Here is a 20,932-nt window from a genome sequence, read left to right as displayed (position 1 = left end):
CCCCGTGCTGTAGCGCAGCCAGCGGCACCAACTATATGGCCACAGATCATAAATCTTGGCTTTATCGGTCGATTTGTCAAAAGCGTGGCACGACAAACTCACGAAGATCGGGGCCGAAGGCTCCAACCGACTTGAGTCGCTGGTGCTGGGATCCGATGAGTTAGTTCGCCGCCAAAGCAGAAAGCGTTTAGTAGGAATCCGAGTACTGCGAGTGCCTAAATCCGAGATTGTGCCCAAATTAGCAGCGCAGAAATAAAATTACAAAAACTTTTCAAGTACTTGTGCAACCAGACACTCAAACCCCGCGAAATCCCACCCTTGCTGCGCGAAAATCCAGCCCATCCGAGCCGCCCACACGAACATTTGACTTCTGTCACCTCCGAAGTGGAAAGTCGTCGGTTGTTTATTTGTACCTGTTGATTTACCCTTTTTGCGGCGTCGGTCTTCGAGCGCCTATATAAACAAATGCTCCCAACGGACCTGCGTTTATTCTGCATTGTCACACCTAACGGTTGAGATTCGCCAGCGGAGAGAATTGTATTTTATACAATTATTTTAAAAGCCGAATCAGTAATCTATTTAGTGGCATGCTATAGCCCAGAGCCCAGAGCTGGCTGAAGCTTAAATTTGACATTTATTTTTAGAACAATTCAGTAAAAAAGTACAGCTACAGTAAAAAGTACAGTTACAGTGAAAAGTGTTAGCCGGAACTGACTGAATTCGAGATCAAGTGTCAAGAACTAGACGTATCTGTCAAAGTTTTCCATTACCTCGAGTGAATTTGGACAAAGGTAAGTGTGTTCCACCAACTATCAAGTCAAAACTAAAACTAAATTCAAAGTTACAATTAATTTAAAGTACAGCTAATCCTTGACTCTTCTTGAACATTGAATATTAATAGTATGAAGTGGAATCATTGAGTTTCAGCTGAATGGCGCCAAGAAAATTACTTTCGCCTCTTGATAATGAAGCTTTATGTATAAATTCAGTTATTTATACATTATCAGCAGAGGTTTTCAGAACTGTCATTGCGGGTTTTTCGATTTTGATTACGTTCCACGTTCCATTGAAAATAAGTGTAGCCGTCTTATCAGGGCTTGCAAACGAAATCGTAAAGTTTCAATGGAAAGAGTCGCGTGAATCGGAAAGTATTGCGTAGTTTTACTAAGGAGGGGGGATTCCAACTTAGATTCGGATGCAGATAGCTTTTGTTTACACAGCCCGAGAAGCGAGACAAAAAAGAGGGCGTGTCAGTAGATTTGAACCTATTGTTCTTGATAAGAACGAGCTCCTAGCTCTCCATGTTGCTTGTGGTCCGATACTTTATGACGCTCCCGATGACGCACTTTATGGCGAGCAAGTAAAAGAATAAAAACGAAACCCAGCGATTTTATTATTATACATGCCCATTCCCAGTTGATGATAGGTGATACGATTTGGGTCACAGAAGTTGAGACCCCCAGCCTAGTTGGATTTTAAACATGTCATTGAATTGCTTCGGAATTTTAAACGCAGATTAGGATTTATTTGAGTTGCGCACGAAATTATTGTATTATTAGATGAACTTCTAGAATGTTGTGTGTATATTAAATACATATCAGCTAAGGCTTTGAATGTACCAGTTCAAACCGGCGATATAACAACGTATCTATACTTACGACCGCAGGTGTACGTACTTCTTGTCAGCATAATTAGCAATCTAGTAACTACTTTGACATCTTGTTATCGCTTATCGGACACCGCTCACTTTTAGTTTGTAATAACCGCGCAACCGTCATGGAAAACTGTCAAATAAATTCGGATGGGGCCTCCCCAATTTACTTATACTCGTAGTTATACCAGTTAGCACTATGTTTATGGTTATGGGGCAGAAGCCCCACCCCTGGGTTCAATGGCACCTCTACGCGCGAGGCCTTGGCTCCAATGCCAAAATAGAGATGACTCTTGGCTGGGGATCGCAAATTAGCCACGACACCAGTGCATTATCAGCTTTCGAGGCATTTTTTTTTTCATATTTATTGGGCCATAAAAATGCGTTTGGCGTGCGATTACTGTGCGACATAAATTACCGATCGAGATGAGAAAGTCGCTGACACAATCGCCAGAGTTTATCGCTTGCACTCGCTGTGAAAAAGTGAATAAAAATAGAAGAAAATCTGCTTCGGTCAGCAACAACAAGTAACGAGGAGGTGTGTTTTTTCACTCGTTTTTGGTAATAAATAAGGTAAAAAGAAATCGGGGGAAAGAGGGTGAGGTAATAATGCTACTAAGAAGGCAGATAAGAAGCTTTTGATATACTTTTATAACTCTCAATGAGCGCCAGTTTAACAGTAGTTGTCCATTTGGAAGAACCTGTCAAAAAGCATAATCTTATCGAACAAATCTTAAAGAGTATCCAGCATTCAAGTGTACTCTTCTTATAAGTGTAACCTCACCAAAGACATATTTTAAAGGTCATTTTTAATTCGCTCGCCAACTCGTTTTAACTTCTATTAGTTTGCCTCAGCTGCCTCCTGCTCACAATCGAGCCACCCATTTGGGAGTCCATTCATTCATTTGCTAACCACCCCAAATGACTTGTAATTTTTAAAAGTCACCGACCATCCTCCCCGAAATGAACCCAATCCTTATTTGATAATGAGCACGCCGCTCACCTTTAGCATTCCGGTCACTCCCGCTTTCCGGGCTGGAGCTTAATTAGGCATTAATATTTCATAAATGTCAATTACGAGGGCATAGCCATCCATCCACTCCCAATCCCACTGATGACTCGTGTCCGTCGCACATCAAGTGATGATACTGCAATGTGACCTGAATCCGTGAACTCGCATCAAAAGAAGCCCTCGACTGTTTTGGGATACGCCTGAGAAAGCCAAAACTTTTAACTGGAACACGGCCCCGATTGCATTGAGCAGGCCAACTTGGCCAAGTTGGCCAACTGCAACGTGACTTATTTAAAGTACAAGTACGAGTACCCAACACCTCGAGTGGGCCGCAACCCCTCGAAACGGAGCATTCACGCATTTTTGCCCAGCCTCAGCCACAATTCGCTTTGTTTTTGCTAACTTGTGTTGTTTGTAATAGGAAACCCTTTGCGTAAGCACTCGAGGGTCCTGGAAGCTCCTGGATATGGAGATGGGGTTTACGGCGGAATTGGGGTGGTTGGGTCATGTGTTGCGGGCTGGGCGTTTCTACCTAATTATTCTAGCCTAAAGTTGCTGCTGTCTACATATTTTAGACTCTCGTTTAAACTTGTTCAGTAGTATTAAAGCTAAGGGTTGTGACAATTTCTACTTCTTAAGCCAACGAAGTGACCCCCTTAATGTTTTGATTGATTCTCCGCAGTTGAGGATGTCAGCCCTGTCGTCGCCCACCACATGTGGCTGCTCGCCCGTCCACTGGGCCATTGTCATTGTGCTCCTGTCAATGGCGATTGGACCGGGAGACGCGTTGCCCCGTCCAGCCCGCAACACGCAGTTGTTGTTCAGTGAGCTCCTGGGAGGTGGAAACGAGGACAACAACTACTATGGCGAGCAGTTGGTAAGAGCAGGCCACCAAATATGGCTATGCCATATGTCGCCACTCCACTCATTTGTCCAACTCCCAGAAGTACCAGCAACAGCAGCAGCAGCAACAGCAGGAACAGAAGCAGCAGCGTGTGCCGGCCTTCGCCAGGAAGTGGCCTTCGCTGAGGGATCTGCTGCTCACCGTGGACTACGATGACTTCGGAGTTACCCAGGAGAGCGAGGAGCAGGTGGCGCCCAGTTCCCGCCTGCTGGCGCGACTCCACAAGCTCGGCGATAACGGAGGCGGCGACGAGCTGCGCTACAACATCGTGCCCGATCTGACCAACATGCCCAGCAAGAAGGTGCTGCCAGGACATCCGCTCAAGGATCACAACACCAAGAAGAACGTGCAATGTGAGTATGGATTACGATTGTCGAGGAGTAGAGAGTATTCAATTGTAACTTTAAGAAATTATTTCTCCCACCTCAATTCGCCTAACAAAATTGATATGATCCTTAAGTGTGGCATGATTGATTGACTAATTTATGTTTTTGGTTCGTTTTATTTCCATGTGTTTAATTTCCGACCCCATTAGTTCGTAAACAATGTAAGTGTGGCATGAACTCAAGTTTTCAGCCCATGGAATGTGTACTAATCATCTATATTTCTGAATCCCCCAGATATGTCGCCGTGCCACTTCAAGATCTGCAACATGGGACGCAAACGCAACGCTGGCTTCGATTCCTACTGAAGAAACCTAATGCTTTAAGACCGCAAAGCCAAACAAACCAAAGTCAAATAAACCCTTTCCAAAAATCAAAGAATTTGCATTGTCACACACACCCACAAACGCTGGACGAATGTTCAAATGCCAAGTATTGTCTACCGTTCTAATTTAGTTAACAACCCGTGCAGAATTTAGTTAGAAACTATGATTACACTGTACTTATTGTACTTATAAATAATGTCTCGACCTACACACACTGACACACATCCGACCCCCGCTCTCTGCACACCAACATTCACACACACACGTGCACGCACACACTGAAGTATTCCCATATTAGTTCTAAATATAAATACTATCTATGATTCTTGTTGTATTTGAAATACATTAAATTATAATAACCAACACAATGTTGCTAGATATTAAGCCAAAAATACATATTACTGAGAAATATTTATTGAAAACAAAACAAAACAAACAACATACAAGATTGATATGTGGCCAAGTTTCTTGAATAAATGTTATATAGCTATGGTATTCAAGGACCCGAAGGAGGTCCACTAAATGTGTTTGCCAGTACGTGACTTTGGTCAGTTCCTGATTAGCAAATCGCACGAGCCCCCAAAGTAGTCAATGTTTTCTTTGGCTAAGAAGATTTTATGGCAAAATATTTAGCTAGCTTTTAGGATTTGGAGGTTTTCGCAAGTATTTTTCACTTGACTTGAACTTTAAGTGATACAGATTTTTTAGGAACTGCCTTTAGTGGACAGTGGTGGTGTTATTAGTTCTCCATCGTAGTACATAGATTTCCATAGTAGTTAAGCAATATTAAAGATAACTTAGCAGCGTACTTTCGCTTTCAAAATGTACCGGACTTAGATCTTGTTTTATTGATCCATAAGATATTTATTGCCACTCTGATCGAACCACAAAGAACGATAAAAAGTTCATAAGGTGTCATTACTGGTATTTAAGGCGCTTAATTGTTTTCGAGGTACGCCCCCTATAATTGATCCGATCCATTCCTACATATATTCATATTTTGTAATGCCAGGATATTGGTAACATAGGTAGATCACGCAGCCAGCTCTGATTCGAGTGCGCCATGTGTTTGTGCAATTGGCCGACCTCCAGGTCGCGATTGTAAAGGCCAAGTGCCACTGCAATTTGTTGAAAAGTCAGAAGCCGAACAGAAATACAGAGAACTGCAGCTTTTGGTGGGTGTCAGGATATGAAATATAGAAGTCGATCGCATTTATAGTCGGCCACTTAATGCCATGGCGGCGCCGTTGGCCATTAAACCCAAAGCCAACATCGCGGAATAAACACAACTGGCAGTTGGCAGAAGTAAACGCCCAAACGCGTTCGCTGGCTGTGGGAAAAATCTGAGTTCGCGCAGTTGTTACTATTTTACTATTACAATTTCAATTTCAGTTTCAATGGACTGACGTAGCTGACCACTCGCGACCTTCGGCTGAGCCTCGCATTTAGTCTATATGTCTATGCTCTTTAACACGTTTACACGAAATGCATTTCGATTTACTCGCAATTACCGAGCATGCGGCACTCGCTCTTAAGTGATTCATGCCCAGCTTTATACATATATTTATATATCTCTATCTTGTTCTGTTCGAATGCAAATTCTATTGTAATTAAACGTGCTCAAATCGCTCGACAAATTGCTGGTGTCTGCTGATCTCGGGAATTATGAATGTAACATTTCAATATAAAGATCTCGGCTAATCGATGATTGGCGTTCATATATAGAGATTCCCACGCAGATGAGCGAAAATTGAGTGGCAAGTAATCAGTGTGGAATCCCAGTAGATCGTAGATAACTACGATGCATAATTACAAAATAATTACAAATTTATTGAAGCCAAATCAAAGTCAGCGCTTTAAAGCTCACTAAATGTTTAACGCCTTATTCGATAAGCTTATAAATTGAAAGAGTTATATGCAGTTTTCTAATTAAAATTATATTATTACTAGAGAAACATTTAATACAACCATTAATCTTAATCCGCTTAGCATATCGGCATTTTCCTTGGCCGCAACTGACTAACCATCTGCACTAAACTCAGAGCTCCCCGTCGGGAAATCTGAGATAATTAAGCGTTAAGCTGATCGACGTTTTACGAGCCCGAAACAATTTCAGGGTCAAGATTGCTGATCAGCGGACCAGAGCAGCGGGCGAGAGTAAAAGTAGACGAGTGGGTACTTAATTAAGTTAATTCAGTTGTTTAACTCGCGTGTTAATTGAACTTTCAAAAGCGCAAAAATCACCTGAGCAACAAGTTGGATACTCAGAACCAAAATGAAATCGTAACATTAATTGCCAGGCCCAAGTGGATGGGTGCGGATCGTGGCATTTCTCACACGCCACCTCATACAGCTCCATACTCCAAAACTGAATCCAAAACTGACTCAATCGTGTGAGAAAACTGCGGCCGCAACTGCATTTGCAACTGCAACTGCAACTGGAAGACAATCGCAATTGTTTACTGCACTCTGCACCAGATATGCGCCACTTTTATTATTATTCCTCCGAAGCGGCATTGACAAGGCCAGCCTTCTCGCCGATGATGAAGTGCCTCAGGTCCAAGTCGCTCGGCATGTGCATGTGAATGCCCCAAACGGTCTCTGTAATTTCTGTAGCCAGATGCCTAAGTGTGATGCAGCGGTAGAGTTTTTAGGGAAACGGGCTACCGAATTCCGCTGTGGAATACTGCAATCAGCAGGAAATTAAGCCATAAAGAAAAGCTATGCAAATTATCAAACCATTCGGGCATGTTCTCATTTTATGAGTGTAAATTTACATAATAACTCACATTTACACACCGAACTCAACAAATTAGGTAACGACGTAGAGGAGTGTAAGGTTGATAATCCTACTCTGGTACTCAAAGGTTTGTTTAATGTCATAAGTCATTTATGTCATTTATATTTTGTTATTACTGCAATGCACTGATCTTGTAGACTGCGTGTCTGAACAGCACGTGCCACATATATTTGGCCAACTGAATGAGTTGCCGGCCGCAGTATTCATTCATTCATACACTCATTCGCAGCAGAATCGTGCGTAAACGCACAAGTCGTTTGGCCTTAATGTCAACCCAGCTGGCCAGGCAGGAAAATCGACCTGAAAGCCCATAAATTTGCGGCAATTGAATGTTGGCCGAAGCCGGGTTTCCTCATGAGACGTGGAAATTCAAATCTCCGCTTCGGCGACTCTGAACTTGACACAAATTCGCCGCCATCGTTGTGCAAATTAACTATTTGCGAGCCAGAGCTTTTGCATTGCAAAAGTGACACAATTAAGGCAGAAATATGTGTACACGGCTCGTAGCCGATGGGGCTAATTACAGCGATTGCCACAATTTTGGGCCATTAGAGGGACCATCCCAGATGGGGGCACATTCAGATCGGCGGGGCTCCATTAATCATCAATCGCGAATGGGAGTTGCAGCCATTCTCACACAATCAACGGGCGGAGTGGCGGAAAAAATGAATTGCCTTTTAATACCGAAACCGAAAGTGAGCTGAGTCTGAGTCTGAGTTTGCGAGTCAAGAACCGTCGATCAATTTGGTCAAGATTTGTCTACATATTTATTTTTGATTTCTGTCTGCACGAAATTGAAATACCATTCGAGGTGTGTTGCGTGGCTTTTGGCTTTTGTTTTCGTGTAATTAATGATGTATTAGCTGAGGAAAAAGGCAATTTCAACTAGGGTTTTTTTAGGCATACCTTTCCAGCTTCCGCATTTGAGCATTGGCTTCTAATGATGGCTGGGTCAGAAGCTTTTTCGGACGCTTATTGGCCATCAATTAGCAGCAGCACACAAGGCTCACACAAGATGTCAACTCAATTTGGCCCGACAAGCTATCAACGCAAGAGATTTAATTATCATCTCCGCCGGTCTGCAAGCCAAGCGAATTGGAGTGGCGTGAAGTGGAGGCTTGGGATTTCTTTTCGCTCGTTGCCGGCATCAAAATGATGGCTAATTGTTATTTTTGCATATGCAGGCAGGCGGCTGCTTGCATGCCGTTTGATTAGACACCGTGGACGGGGGAGAGAAAGGGGAGAGTGGGCCTTACATAATAATCTAGTTAACAAATTGTGTCATGTGGAGCTAGCCGAGTAACCGAGTAAGCGAGTAAGCGAGTAAGAGACTCAACTGTCTCAGTTGCGGCCTGCATGCAGCAGCTGCAACTTTCGAAAGCGTTTTGCCGCACAGAAAGGGGGAGAACAGAAACCGCCTTGCATAATCCACGGGGCGAGGGTGTTGGCCTACGCTCTGCATTCACAAAAAATCATTAAAATATTTAAAAATAAATAATCCTCGGCCAGCAATCTAAAGTAAGACCGCCAAGCCAACCAGCTCCAAACTATGCATAGTTTAGGCTTAGCAAACCTCTCGAATTTCGGCCTGCATTCACCCACTACTGTCCCTGTTCGGGCGCCACCAAAACGGTCAGCAACCGTTCCTTGGCCCAAATATGATAGATCTTCCGCAATCATGTCGTTCGGCTCTGGGTGTGTCCCGTTGAAATGGAAAACTGAGTGGAAAACTGCGGGCGAAAAGCCGTGTCCGCCGGCAATTGTGGGTTAATGGGTGAATGTGCTGTTTGAACTACATTACAATGGTTAATCCGTTACCTTTGGCTGCAGCGCGGAGTGGTTATGACTCGACTGGGCAAGTGGCAAAATATTTGTAATGCAAAACTAAACAAAAGACTTGGGCAACAAACTTGCCCTGGCTGCAGCCTAGGAGCTGCAAATTATTGCAGGAAATTATAGGAAATTTGCAAGCACAAAACGTGGCAATAAAAGTTAATGGCATTGTTTTTTTAATAGCTCTTTCGACATATTGGATTGGCGCTTGGAAACACAACCTTCTTTTTCAAGAATCTTCCGGGTCTCACATACTTTAAATTTTTTTAAAGTATTCCATAGGACACCTCCAGCGTGTAGATAAGCTCGTGCCGCACAAACTGGACTGTCATGTTGGTGGCGATAGACACAAGGCGTCGTAGACACCCACGCAATGCGGCCAAAAAGTCGGGGGTTCAAAGGGAGTTGCATGTGGACCGAGTTCAATCTTTGATTACAGGGCAGCCACACGTCGCCGTTGTGCAAGAAGCGATTGCCAACAATTGAGCTGCGGTTAACCCAGTCGTCGTGGGATTGGGATGGGGGTGCACGGATCATAAGACCATAAGATGCGGCCGATTGGGACTGCGAGACATCTCTGTTGCGGTTTGCCTCGCGATTGTGTTGCAAGAGCGCCAGGTATGAGATATATATATATATCTATGAGTTATCGCGCTCTAGGAACAATTCTAAGCCGGATATGGCGAACAATGCGATAAGCATTGGACATGCCATGGGCCAGTGAACAATGCACTTTATTGAGAGCCAATAAATCAGCGAGCTGAGCCACAAATTTCAGCAACAAAAATGACAATGCCCAGACAATTACAAAACCATATAGAAACCAATTCGATACGACGCGAAACCCAAAGCGGAAATTTTGTAAAGCGCCACGCCCCCTGCGGAGTGAATGCAGTGAATGCATTGCGAAAAGCGATCTGCATGCAGACCGAATTCGACCGAGGATTGGGTCTGGGGACCGGGTCTTGTGTTGGCCTGGTCATGGCAAATTGCCATTGCTGGCTCTCCATTCTAAGCCTGGTCCGAGCTGGTCTGGGCCACCGCCTGAAGGTCGATCTGGTCTATCCGCGGAACAATGGTGGTGATCTATGTAAATTTCGAGCGACATAATTGCACGGATTAAGCTGTTGTCTGTTTACTGGTCTCTCCCCCTCTCACATTTGTAATTGGACGGCTGATAAGCCGAACGCCCACCGAAAGTTTTGGCATTAGGCTGTCAGAAAATTGAAACCCAAATCTTGGAGCGTTTACAAAAAAATAAAATTTGTTAGGGAAAAAATTGTATTTGCTTTGACCTTGGTATAGTAACTTTTTTGGTGGTTGCACTTTGCCTTACGAGGAAAGGAAAAAACCGATTTTCTTCACTGTATTATCAGATTGGAACTGAAATCTGTATGACAAGCATATTGTGCCCCCGAGATTTCATTAATCAATTACGCTTTTTCTAACATTTTTACCACGCTGCTGAACCCTTTTGTCTATTGATTGCAGTTTGATTTCCATCGAATTCCATTCGGCGTTGGTCAAGGTCACCGGTTTCTTCAATTACTGCAGTTGGTATTGTTATTTTTCATCGACTCCCTCTTTTCTGCGGTTTTTTATTGGTTACCACAAAGCGTAGTAGCCGCTGGTCGAAAATGATCAAAGCAAATCATGAGTAAATGTTAATTGCTGTGAGTCGTTTGGGCTTAGTTCAATATGTTAATTGCAATACGGTTTTGCATAATTAATTTAAATTATAACCTACGCTCTGCACTCACTGTTGACTTGTGAACTCGCTACCATCGGACAGTATTGCGCAAGTCAGCTGACAGAACGAAACTCAAAATCAAACGAATGACTTGGGCAACGAACTTGTTTCGCATATTGCGCACACACACGGCCGCAACAACAATGCGAGGAAAAGCTGCAAACATTTGCCACTCAATCAGCAGCCGAACAGCTAGTGCAACTAAGGCAACGCACACAAATTGCTTTAATTACAACAAATTTGTTTGAATATATATCAACTTGAGGTTTTTAGCTGAGTCTAAGCGCGTGCACTGCGAGAAATAAGTCTTGAGCCATCCAAGAAAACTGCAGTGCCTGGTTAATTAATTTTAGATTTAGAAGGCTAGGATGCAGTCTATTAATGTAACATTACTACTACTGAAAAATCCCTAAAATTAGTACATAACTTTCCATAAGAAATTCAAGACTTCTTTTACTAGAAACCCTTAATATTACAATTCTTACATTTAGAGCACATTTTCTCAGTGTCTTTTGAGCAAATACTCTCTAATGCCGCGGAATCACAGTGACTGTTCACGTCGTGCACCCGCAGCTAGAAAAATATTGCCAGCTCTGCGGCTCTCCACTCGGTCGGACACCACTCAAGTGGCCAGAGACTCGGATCTCGGATCTTGGTGTGCTGACATGACGAGCCAAGATCGGGCCAAGATTATTGCAACTGCTGCTGGCCACTTGGGCGTTGCGATTCTATGATTCTGCGAATCCGGCTGCAGACTGCAAATGGGTGGTCTCTGGAACTCCGCGCCTGACTCATAACTGTTAAGATATATACTTGCGTCCATGTGGAGCGGATCTGTTTCACGTACTGCAAACTGAGTTTCAGCGGAAGGGGTGAATAATTAAATCGAAAAGGAAACGCGCAATGTGGCCAAAGAGTTTCGCATTCACGAATTCGTAATTGTCATTGTTGGGCTCAGTCTAGTCTAGTCTGTTTAAACTGGACTTGGTTCTGCCGCGGTGAGTGGCTTATGATTGTTCAAGGAATTTCCACACATTTAACTAACGGGTTGCTGAATGCCTAGGAAACGAAACCGCGTATCAAGGAAGTTGGTGGAACTGGTTTTGCATTCCATTGTTACTTAGAAGTTGTAATGAAATTTTTAGTGCTTAAAACGATTGTTTATCAGGGATATTCTATCGTACTGCCCTACCTCTTCCCAAATATGGCTCAATCTTCCATCAAAAGGCAATCAATTACAGCATTTGCGCTCGAACCCAATCGAAACCTAGTTTCTCAAAGTCTCGACTGCGAAAATTCAATTAATTGGCCACGGCGGTGCGTCATTTTCCGCAAACAAAGGACGTAATCAGATCGTGCACTTATTCAGGCAATCTAAGGCGAACTCAGAGATTTGGTTTGAGTCTATAGAGGGGTATAACATACAGGGGTGTGGGAAACTTAAAAGAAATATATTTAAATTTAAAGGAGACTTATGAATTTGGGCGTACTTGAACATAATACTTACCAACTAACTTTGGCTTTGGTTTTAATTAATCAATTAGGCTACTTTTTGTTCCTTCCTCGATAATCCATTTGAATTAAGCTTGTAACATAATCTAGATTATCTTAAGGATAAGTATACCCCCTTTTTGACTACGTCCCTGCTGAGATTAAAACTGTTAGTGATCCGTTACACGTCGTTTGCTGCTGTGTCGTGCTAACCTTGAGATGATTGCTTCAGTTTTTTAGTACGCGATGGCCAGCCTGGCATGAAAGGGGGGCTCAAAGGGGGCTCCAAAGGGGGAATGTCAGAGCCGAGCTACTAATTCGAGACAATTTATTAAATGAGGCAAAGCAGGGCAAGTACGTAGCATAAGCCCAGCAATGTGCCGTAAAACAAAGCAAGGCAGCCCTCGAAAATATGACAAAACCAAACGCTTTTGCTTTTTTACTGCTTGTAGTTTTGGCCTGGTAATGAGTTGGGGCTGCACTGGCGTATATTTTGGCCATAATGATGTGGCGCCACGCTGCGCCCCACATCGACGGCGCTTCTACAGCGTCTTCGGGTGGTGGCCTCCTCCTCTTGTCTTGCCCAGATTGGTTTAATAAGCAAAACGGCCTACATGGCAATTAAAAAAGTGGCAGTAGGAACAACAGTCAGTGCACTGGAAAAGAATTGAAGAATAACCCCCTTTACTGACTCCAGTTAAAAGTGTTACGAAAGATCAAAAGATCATATTTATTTTAGCGACTTAAAACCCAAAAGCATTTTATAAAAATATACACAGCAATTAAAGCGACTAGTTATATTGCTAGTTTAGTTATTCATTATTTATATTACTTACAATATTTCAAACTATTATTTGAAGTGTACGATCACATTAACCTAAAGAGTTGATAGACGACGCCCGCTGCAAGCAAAATAAGGTATAGAAAACGTAGAACATAGAAAACTTAGTCTTGAAACCCACGAAACAGACGAGCGAACAAATTGCAACATGCTGCAGAAAAAACCATGGAGATTTTCGGAGGGGGTGCAACACCTCCGCCCACCAAATGCAATTTTAACTTATTTCAGCCATTGTCTTTTATATTTATGAAATATATTTGTGTGTACGGCTAATTTTATTCGTGCGCGAAGATTGTTTTTGCGAGGTAGTTTTGTGCTTGCAGAGGCCATTTCAATTAAATCGTGATGGGAGATGGAAATATGTATATAGATAGGCAACCTTTTTCCGATCATGATTTCATAATTACTCGTAATACGCCTTAATAATGGCCAATTTGATATGTTAATATTTGTTTCATTATATAGAACTAACATTAGGTGTCGTGTATTTGAGGTTTTCCCTTCCATTTCACAATTATTTCTATTTCTGTTTCGATTTCGATTTGCATACATCGCCGGTTATCTCACAAATCAGACAATTTCCAAAGACAAACCACAGCCAGCCAACAGTCGCTCCACATCTGAACTGAACTTCACTCTCGTTTTTTTCGCTGAAAAGCATTAAATAATTGTGGATTGTTTGGGAAGAGGAGGGGGGCTTGCAGGGGCGTTGTGGGGGCCTCAACTTCTTGGGCTTCGCTCCGCAAAGCTCGGCTTTGCCTGGTATTTCAGTATTTCATTGTACAAGTAGTTTGGTTTTTGTTATTGCCCCTGCTGACCGACTGGCATTCGGCTTTTTGTGGCTCGGCTCGTGTTTGGGCCGCTCGGGCGTTGTCTTGTATATAAAAGCGGCTTCCTTCTTGGTTCTAGTTATCAGTTGAATCCAGCTCAACGTACAGCACACACTCGCGTCTGCAAGAAACAAAATCCCAAAAAACCAAACAATGGCATTCTTCAAAGTGAGTGAACAGGACAGCCCTGTGGTGACAGCCAATAGTGCTATGTGATCCCATCGAAACCTAAATAACAAACCCCTACCCCCTGTGATCTAGTCCCTGATCTGCCTGGCCGTCCTGAGCGCCGCCTCCGCCGGAGTCCTCCACGGACATGGTGCTGGTCTCTACGCCGCCGCCCCGGCCATCTATGCCGGCCATGGTCACCACGACGAGGGAATCGATTACCATGTAAGTGTCCAACTAGGCACCCAGATAACCAAAAAAGGACTAACTCTCAAAGTAGCGCAGAAGAGGATTAGTAACTCTTAGGGAACATTAATGTCCTATCATCTGACTTCTTAAAACACACGATTTCCTTCTAATTGTATATTAGCATCCCATCTTATGGGTTTATTACCCCTTTAAAATCAAAAGATTGCAACCATAAAGTTACAAGACCATCCTGAGCTTATAACTGCATGCAAGCATCTTGACTCATAAAAATTACTTATACGACACGTAATTCTTCTCGGCAAGCATCACTCATACGACCTGTGAGCCTGAGCACGTTATACAGCCCAGTGGCTGCAGAGGCAAGCATAAACTTATGCTTAATATGCCCTAAAACTGACACCACCAGTCTGCACAGCCCCTCACCCACTCCTCCGCCGGCCAGCGCTGTGGATGCTGGTGGCCCAGGGTCACTGTGGCATTTGCCATTTGGCGCTTGGCCATTTGGTCATTTTCCCACGCCAGCTCCATTAGCATGGCCACCTGCTTGGAGTGGCGTGTGGCATGCACATGAAATTAGCACCCAATGCGAGCAAGCCCGCACTCTTCTCATGGAATCTTTGCACCAATCCGCAGGCCTACCCCAAGTACCACTACAACTACGGAGTGGCTGACTCCCACACCGGAGACGTGAAGTCGCAGCACGAGGTGCGCGATGGCGATGTCGTGAAGGGATCCTACTCCCTGGTGGAGCCCGATGGTTCGGTGCGCACCGTGGAGTACACCGCCGATGACCACAACGGCTTCAACGCCGTCGTCCACAAGACCGGCCCCACTGTGCACCACGCTGCTCCCGCTGTCGTCGCCCACGCCGCTCCCGCCGTGGTCCATGCTGCTCCGGCCTATGCCCCAGCCATTGCCCACCATGTGGCCGCCGCTCCCGCCGTGCCCTACGCCGGATCCCTGGCGCACCAGGTGCCCGCCTACGGATACGCCACCCACAACGCCCACGCGCATGTGGCCCACTACTAAGGATGTGGAGCAGCCCGCTGGATGCACCACCTGAAGCACCACCTGCACCGCCAACACCACTCTTCTGTAATTTATTAAGCACGTTGACGACCTCACAAAACGGATGATCGATCCACTGACGAAGCCTGCTAAAATACTCAGTACCACAGTCATGTCCATCATGTCCTGTCGGGGATTCCCCGGATTTCCCCCGGCAGCATCTGTCTCCCTTCCACACACACACACACACATTGCCGTCTCTGTCTCAGCTTTCGCGCAATTCTCTCTTTTGTTTGTTAACCAACCTTCTCCTTAATTGTAAATAATGAAACATCGAGTGAGGAACAAACGCCCATCCTGCCACACGCCCACGAAGAAGAACCAACCTGAAAAAATGAAGAAAACGAACAAAATGTAAAAAATAATAAAAAAAACACATGTATTATAATAACTTTGTGTATACTATAAGTTTGCAGCTGAAACTGCTGACAATGCTATAAATACAAAATGTAGAGAATTATAAAAATTCAAATATCTCGTTTTTTACTGAACTGACTAGGCCGCTCTATGTGCATAGATTGCATTCTTAAACAATTTAACTTATGAAATATATATTTAGCCCAAGATTTCTTTGGCCTTAAATGCCATTAGTTAGTGGATCAACATTTCTGTTCAAGAACACATTCACTTTCAAAAGGCAATCGATTCTAATTATGGTTCCCATTAGTTATGAATGTTATGGAAATTGATGGGTAGAGCACTTCGTTGGGATCACGCCACTGGATTGACAATAATCGAGTTGGTTAATTTGTGGGCGTTAGTGGAAAAGGTGAAGGTAATCATCGGCGGTGGATTAACATTGGATCCGCCAATAACCAGTTGGTGTTTATTAACTTATAATTCATCAGTAGAAAAACTCCGCCATCTGTACTCTTTCAAAACGTGTGTTTCAGTATAAGATTGGCCTGAATTTGCAGCTAAAGCTACAAAAACATATTCCGTTCTGTACATACAAATATAAATTCTAAAATAATTCTAAAATAAAATCCAACAGCGTTTATTTATTATTGGTGTGCACAATAGTGTGCATAGGAATCCATACTTAGGGATATTAAATAGATGTACTCAGTATTTCGGCTTTCTGTTGTATTATATTGTAGAAAACTTTTAGGCATTGATTTCTTGTACAACTTAAAGCTCAGCTTTTAAATTGCTTCTTGAAGGCTTAGAAAAAGATAAACGATTGTGTGTGCTTTTTGGCTGCTTTCTATAAAATTAAGAGTTATAGACTACTTTCAAGCTATATACAAATCATATAGAGGCTTTAGAAAATTATGCCACATTATACGTATTTAAGATCTTGGTCTTTGAGATTTTTGGTTTTGAAGCATCTTGACTTTTTTTTACTATTTATAGAAAAGAAGATTATTACCACGGATTAAAGATGCTTCTAAAGAGCTTCCCTTTTTATTTGATTATAAAAATATTCAATTATGTAAGTTCCTAGGAAATGGCAGACAACATTGTTTCACTCCTTTCCAATACAGATACATTACCAATAACAAATAACAAGGTCACTTGAATGTGGAAAACCGCAATTTCCCTATCCACTTACGCACTTTTACTTTTGTGCCCATTGGAAGCCACCGCATAAGGGTGCCCCCGATGGAGTTGCCCCTCAATGCGGTCACAAGTTCGGGGGCATCTCTCCAGTGAAGAAAAAATAAACAAATAAAGCATAACTCAAAACATTTAAGTCACAAGAGATGAGTGTGTGGGGGCTTCCGCATGCAACAAATCTTCGCATTTCCGTCACTTTTAACGTGCGAACAAGTCGAAACAAAGCCAAATATTGATCTCTTAATGGGCACAACGTGGTTTTTGGTCTATGCTCTAGACAAATGGCCAGCGATCAAAACAGAGACGTCGGGAAAATGGTGCAAAAGTGCTGGGTGAGGGAAAAAGAATTTATCAGAGATCAGTGCGCAGCGGAGCGTTTAAATGTGCGCATTTTCGTGCTGGAACCAAAACAAAAGGGTGAATATGCCATACGTGGTCTCCATTAATTCACTTGAAACGAAAACAGACCGGACAGGTGCCGCCTTTGGGGGCGGATTCTCCGTCCACTAAGGTCAAGAAGTAGGAAATGCCGGAAGGAAGTTTCCGATGGCTAACTAGATTTGAGCTCAGATCTTCAAGACAGTACTTCAGTACTGTTCCCTTGTGCCAAAATGTGAAATCTCAATGTCGAGTGGAATGTAGACTCGCATCTGCTGCTCCAGTAACCTTTACTTAGCCAGCGACTTCTTCATAGATAAATGACAGTTACTAAGTCTCGGCATTATGCTACTCTGTTTTTCTCGGTTTTTGCTCACTTCGACTAGTTGACATTCAAGACGACTGCCTCAGTAAACTGTCGCCAACACGTGCTCTCTATATGGCATCCATTGCAGTTACAATATCTTGGTATCTTGGAATCTGTATTGCTGTTTGTGGCGGCAACATTAAGATACAACTTCTGAGATACAAATCTGTCGGCGCTGATACAATTTATAGATAATAAAATACCTCAACCAAAGGCTACTGGTTTCGAAAGATGTGCAGAGGGCTGAAGAAGTATCTTGTCGAGCGATTTACTAGTTGCACACTGTCACTTCTAACAAATTTGTATACCCTGTCAAGCACATGCCAAAAAATGTTTGAGAAAATGCATGAAATTCAATTAGCAATATAAGCACCTCCAAGACCAGTAAATAAATAAATTAAATGATTAAATGTTGAAATAAAAGCATGTTACTAATATCACGTATACGCATTGTGTCTTGCATATGCCATTGGTCATTGGTCTGTAAACCACTGTGAAATGCTAAATGTCGTCTGACTGCCTGCGTAATTGAATAACGCCATTAATTGCTGATTAATGTTTGCCAACTGAGCGGAGATAATTGAACAAAGTAAAGTAGAAGCGGGCATAAATAATAAGAGACGGACAGCCCATCTGCCGCAGACAGCAGTGCCTAATCAGAGCTTCGACTGTCGGAGTCAATTATATAACAATGTTAACTGGATTAGTTGGGCCGTTAATGTGATGCATGGCAAACAGTCTGCAGCAAATTGGCCGCCGAGGTGCGAAATTTATGTTGGAGGAAGAGACGATGGGCTGAAAGACCCAGAGGCAGCCATTCATTTGCATTTTATTGCCGCGAACGCGTTTGCATTTGCCACGGGTCATTCTGTAACAGACCGGCCACGCTAACAATGGTCACTCAATTGGAGATGCGGCAGCTGAGGCGGAGTCACTGGACCATGGCCAACTAGGGGCGACAACAATGACAGCCCCAGCTGGAGTTGACCGTATCACTCGAGAAACAAGTCTAAAGACGCCCACACTCCCAAGACCAGCGACTTGCAACACATTCCTTTCCCCATGTTGCAAGTCAGTTGTCGAGTGCTCCATTGTCAAATTAGTCGGTGTGCAAACAAGCCGAAATTAGGTGACCAAAGTAAACCGAGTCAAAGTCACCGGCTTATGACTCGTCTCTGGATTTGGCCAAACTGCGAACTCATGGTAATTGCAGTGCCGATTCCCGGGCTGAAGCACATTGAGCAGAATGATCTTCCCATTCACGGGATGAAAATAAAGGTAATAAAAAGGAAGTACGTGCCTAAGAAATCCAATTTAAGTCGATTGTATTTAATATAAATGCACAGAGAAAGGAGGTATGATGGCAAAGTAGGAAATAGATCAGGGTCACCCATAATTACCTTTACCTTATTTTAACTTTTTTTAAAATTGGCTTTAATATTCCCTCTTCTCATGTTTTTAATATCCATTAACTGGTAAATATGTGTATCTTTTGAAACAGCATTGTAATATAATCAATTCATCATCTGATTCACATTTATCCATTAAGATTTTTTTGGATTTAATAGACTAGAATATTTGACTTCCTTACTCCCAATTCGTAGTTCCCATCCCACATAAACTTGCCCCTTGAAGTGCCACGTTTAAGAACCTTTTAGAGGAATTCCTCTGTTTATGAATTTTCTTGGCTTGGTTTTTTTCATAGGCCAAATATATTTAACATAAGTTAATTGCCAGATTTCAGAAAACAATGCCCAGCCACGCACATGTGTCTGTCAAGATGCCTGCTTACTCAGCAAAAAGAACGGTTTGAAAAAACCTGCGAGTGCATATATGGAAAACCTTCGGAAAACGCCGACAATCGCTGACTGAATTTTCCCAAGTCTAGGTAGCAAAATGCTTTTTGGCAGCATGCAAATTGACTTAATCTAGTATTTAGTTTTACAAAAACCGCAGTCCAAGAGAGACAATTGTTTCCAAGCCAAAGTCGAAGGTCTGTTGGATATTTTTTTGTGCCCGGGTCAGCTGGAGATTACTTCTGAAGCACCCCTCGTTTAATTAGAGTCTTTAGCACGCCCCTCGCCATGGTTAATTGTGTGAAAATGAAAATGCCCAAGAAATGCCGACCTGGACATTAAACTAGCCCACATTATTAGTCGCACAAAAACCTAAGGCTTCTGCGGTCTGTACATAATTTGGATTACTTTGTAGGCTGCCAGACAGACCGCAATTGGCACGTTCTCGTCTTTTCTCAAGGGTGTGTAACTGCCATAAATTGAAGATTGAAAATCTGTCTCAATCTGCTTTGTGGGCGCACAAATTAGCCAAAGAGATGAGTGCATCTTGCAAGTTACTTTATTAGAGGTTATTGAAAAACTGCCAAATTAGGTGGTTTTCTGCTTACAAACTTGGTGGCTTATTATTATTTGTGTCCCATTTAATACAGTTTCTAAACTTAAAAGCTTCATTGGTAAGGGTATATATATTTTACTATTCAAACTAATTGTTAGTGCCAAAGCAAAGGTCAGACTCACAGCAGCTAAGGAAAAGCAGTTATTTGGCATCATAAATTGTCCTGCTCCAAAGACTTTTGCCGTCATTTCAGCCCAGATTGGAAGCCAACTTTGAAGCCTAGTTTAATGCGCTTGACCTTCAAGTTGCATTTACCCAACGAAAGACAAAAGACAAAAGACCAAAGCGGGTGCAGTGGCCATAGTATCTGTTACTATTACTAGTACTGGTTGCTGGTCCTAACCACTGTCATTGAAGTAGATCACTGAGAATTTCGCATGTGCCGAATAACTAGGGCCTTATTGTGCTGCAATTGCAACTTGACCCGATTTGTGTTTGATTTACATTTTTTCGGTTCTTGTCAGCGATTTATTTTGATTTCGATTTCGCTCTTGGTTTTGGCTGCCCTGGCCTGCATTAAGTTGTTAGTTAAATTGGCCACAATCATTTCTTGCAGAAATCAAGGAAATTAATGATTAGCTCGAATGATTAATCTCGCATAATTCTGAGCTGAGAAGAAGTGATTGTTCCAGATGACTTCATTGACAATCGCTGGGGGATTGGCAACGGATTTGAGAAATGTGTCGCAGATCAGCCAACAAAACACAAGACAACGCCACCCCATTCAGCGGATTCATAGGATTCGGTGGATTCAGTGGAACCCGGCTGCGTGTGGCAACATCCCATGGATCCGTGCTGCAACTTCATTCACATGGCCGGGCATCTACTTGCCACTTTGCCCGGCGAAGAGTGGCTCACCAGACTGGATCACCGATCACCATTCGCCACAGCCGAGTGACTGAGAAACCAAGAGTCTTGGCATTGTGCCTGCTCTCTGCCGACGTCTCT

General features: G+C 43.1%; 2 protein-coding genes across 3 annotated transcripts; both read left to right on the top strand.

The window, feature by feature from the left end:
- The first annotated feature begins 512 nt into the window (after positions 1-512).
- On the top strand, positions 513-4,567 carry LOC122617542. Of its 2 annotated transcripts, none has more exons than XM_043793441.1 (5): positions 513-791; positions 3,346-3,540; positions 3,611-3,920; positions 4,103-4,114; positions 4,188-4,567. In XM_043793441.1, exons 2-5 carry the CDS (start codon positions 3,352-3,354, stop codon positions 4,256-4,258), a joined length of 582 nt encoding a protein of 193 aa, XP_043649376.1. In that variant the 5' UTR covers positions 513-791; positions 3,346-3,351; the 3' UTR covers positions 4,259-4,567. The 2 variants fall into 2 exon arrangements, with proteins under 2 accessions (XP_043649376.1, XP_043649375.1); XM_043793440.1 differs by having other exon boundaries at positions 3,608-3,920.
- A 9,355-nt stretch (positions 4,568-13,922) lies between these two features.
- Positions 13,923-15,513, top strand: LOC122618538 (cuticle protein 7). Its single transcript, XM_043795043.1, has 3 exons — positions 13,923-13,989; positions 14,083-14,214; positions 14,833-15,513. The coding sequence occupies exons 1-3, from the start codon at positions 13,975-13,977 to the stop codon at positions 15,226-15,228; spliced, it is 543 nt and encodes a 180-aa protein (XP_043650978.1). The 5' UTR covers positions 13,923-13,974; the 3' UTR covers positions 15,229-15,513.
- Positions 15,514-20,932: the final 5,419 nt, after the last annotated feature.

The sequence above is a fragment of the Drosophila teissieri genome, chromosome 3L (assembly GCF_016746235.2).
Source record: "Drosophila teissieri strain GT53w chromosome 3L, Prin_Dtei_1.1, whole genome shotgun sequence".
Classification (NCBI taxonomy): Eukaryota; Metazoa; Arthropoda; class Insecta; order Diptera; family Drosophilidae; genus Drosophila; species Drosophila teissieri.
The sequence above is the reverse complement of the archived record's forward strand: the minus strand, read 5'-3'. Positions and strand labels throughout refer to the sequence as shown.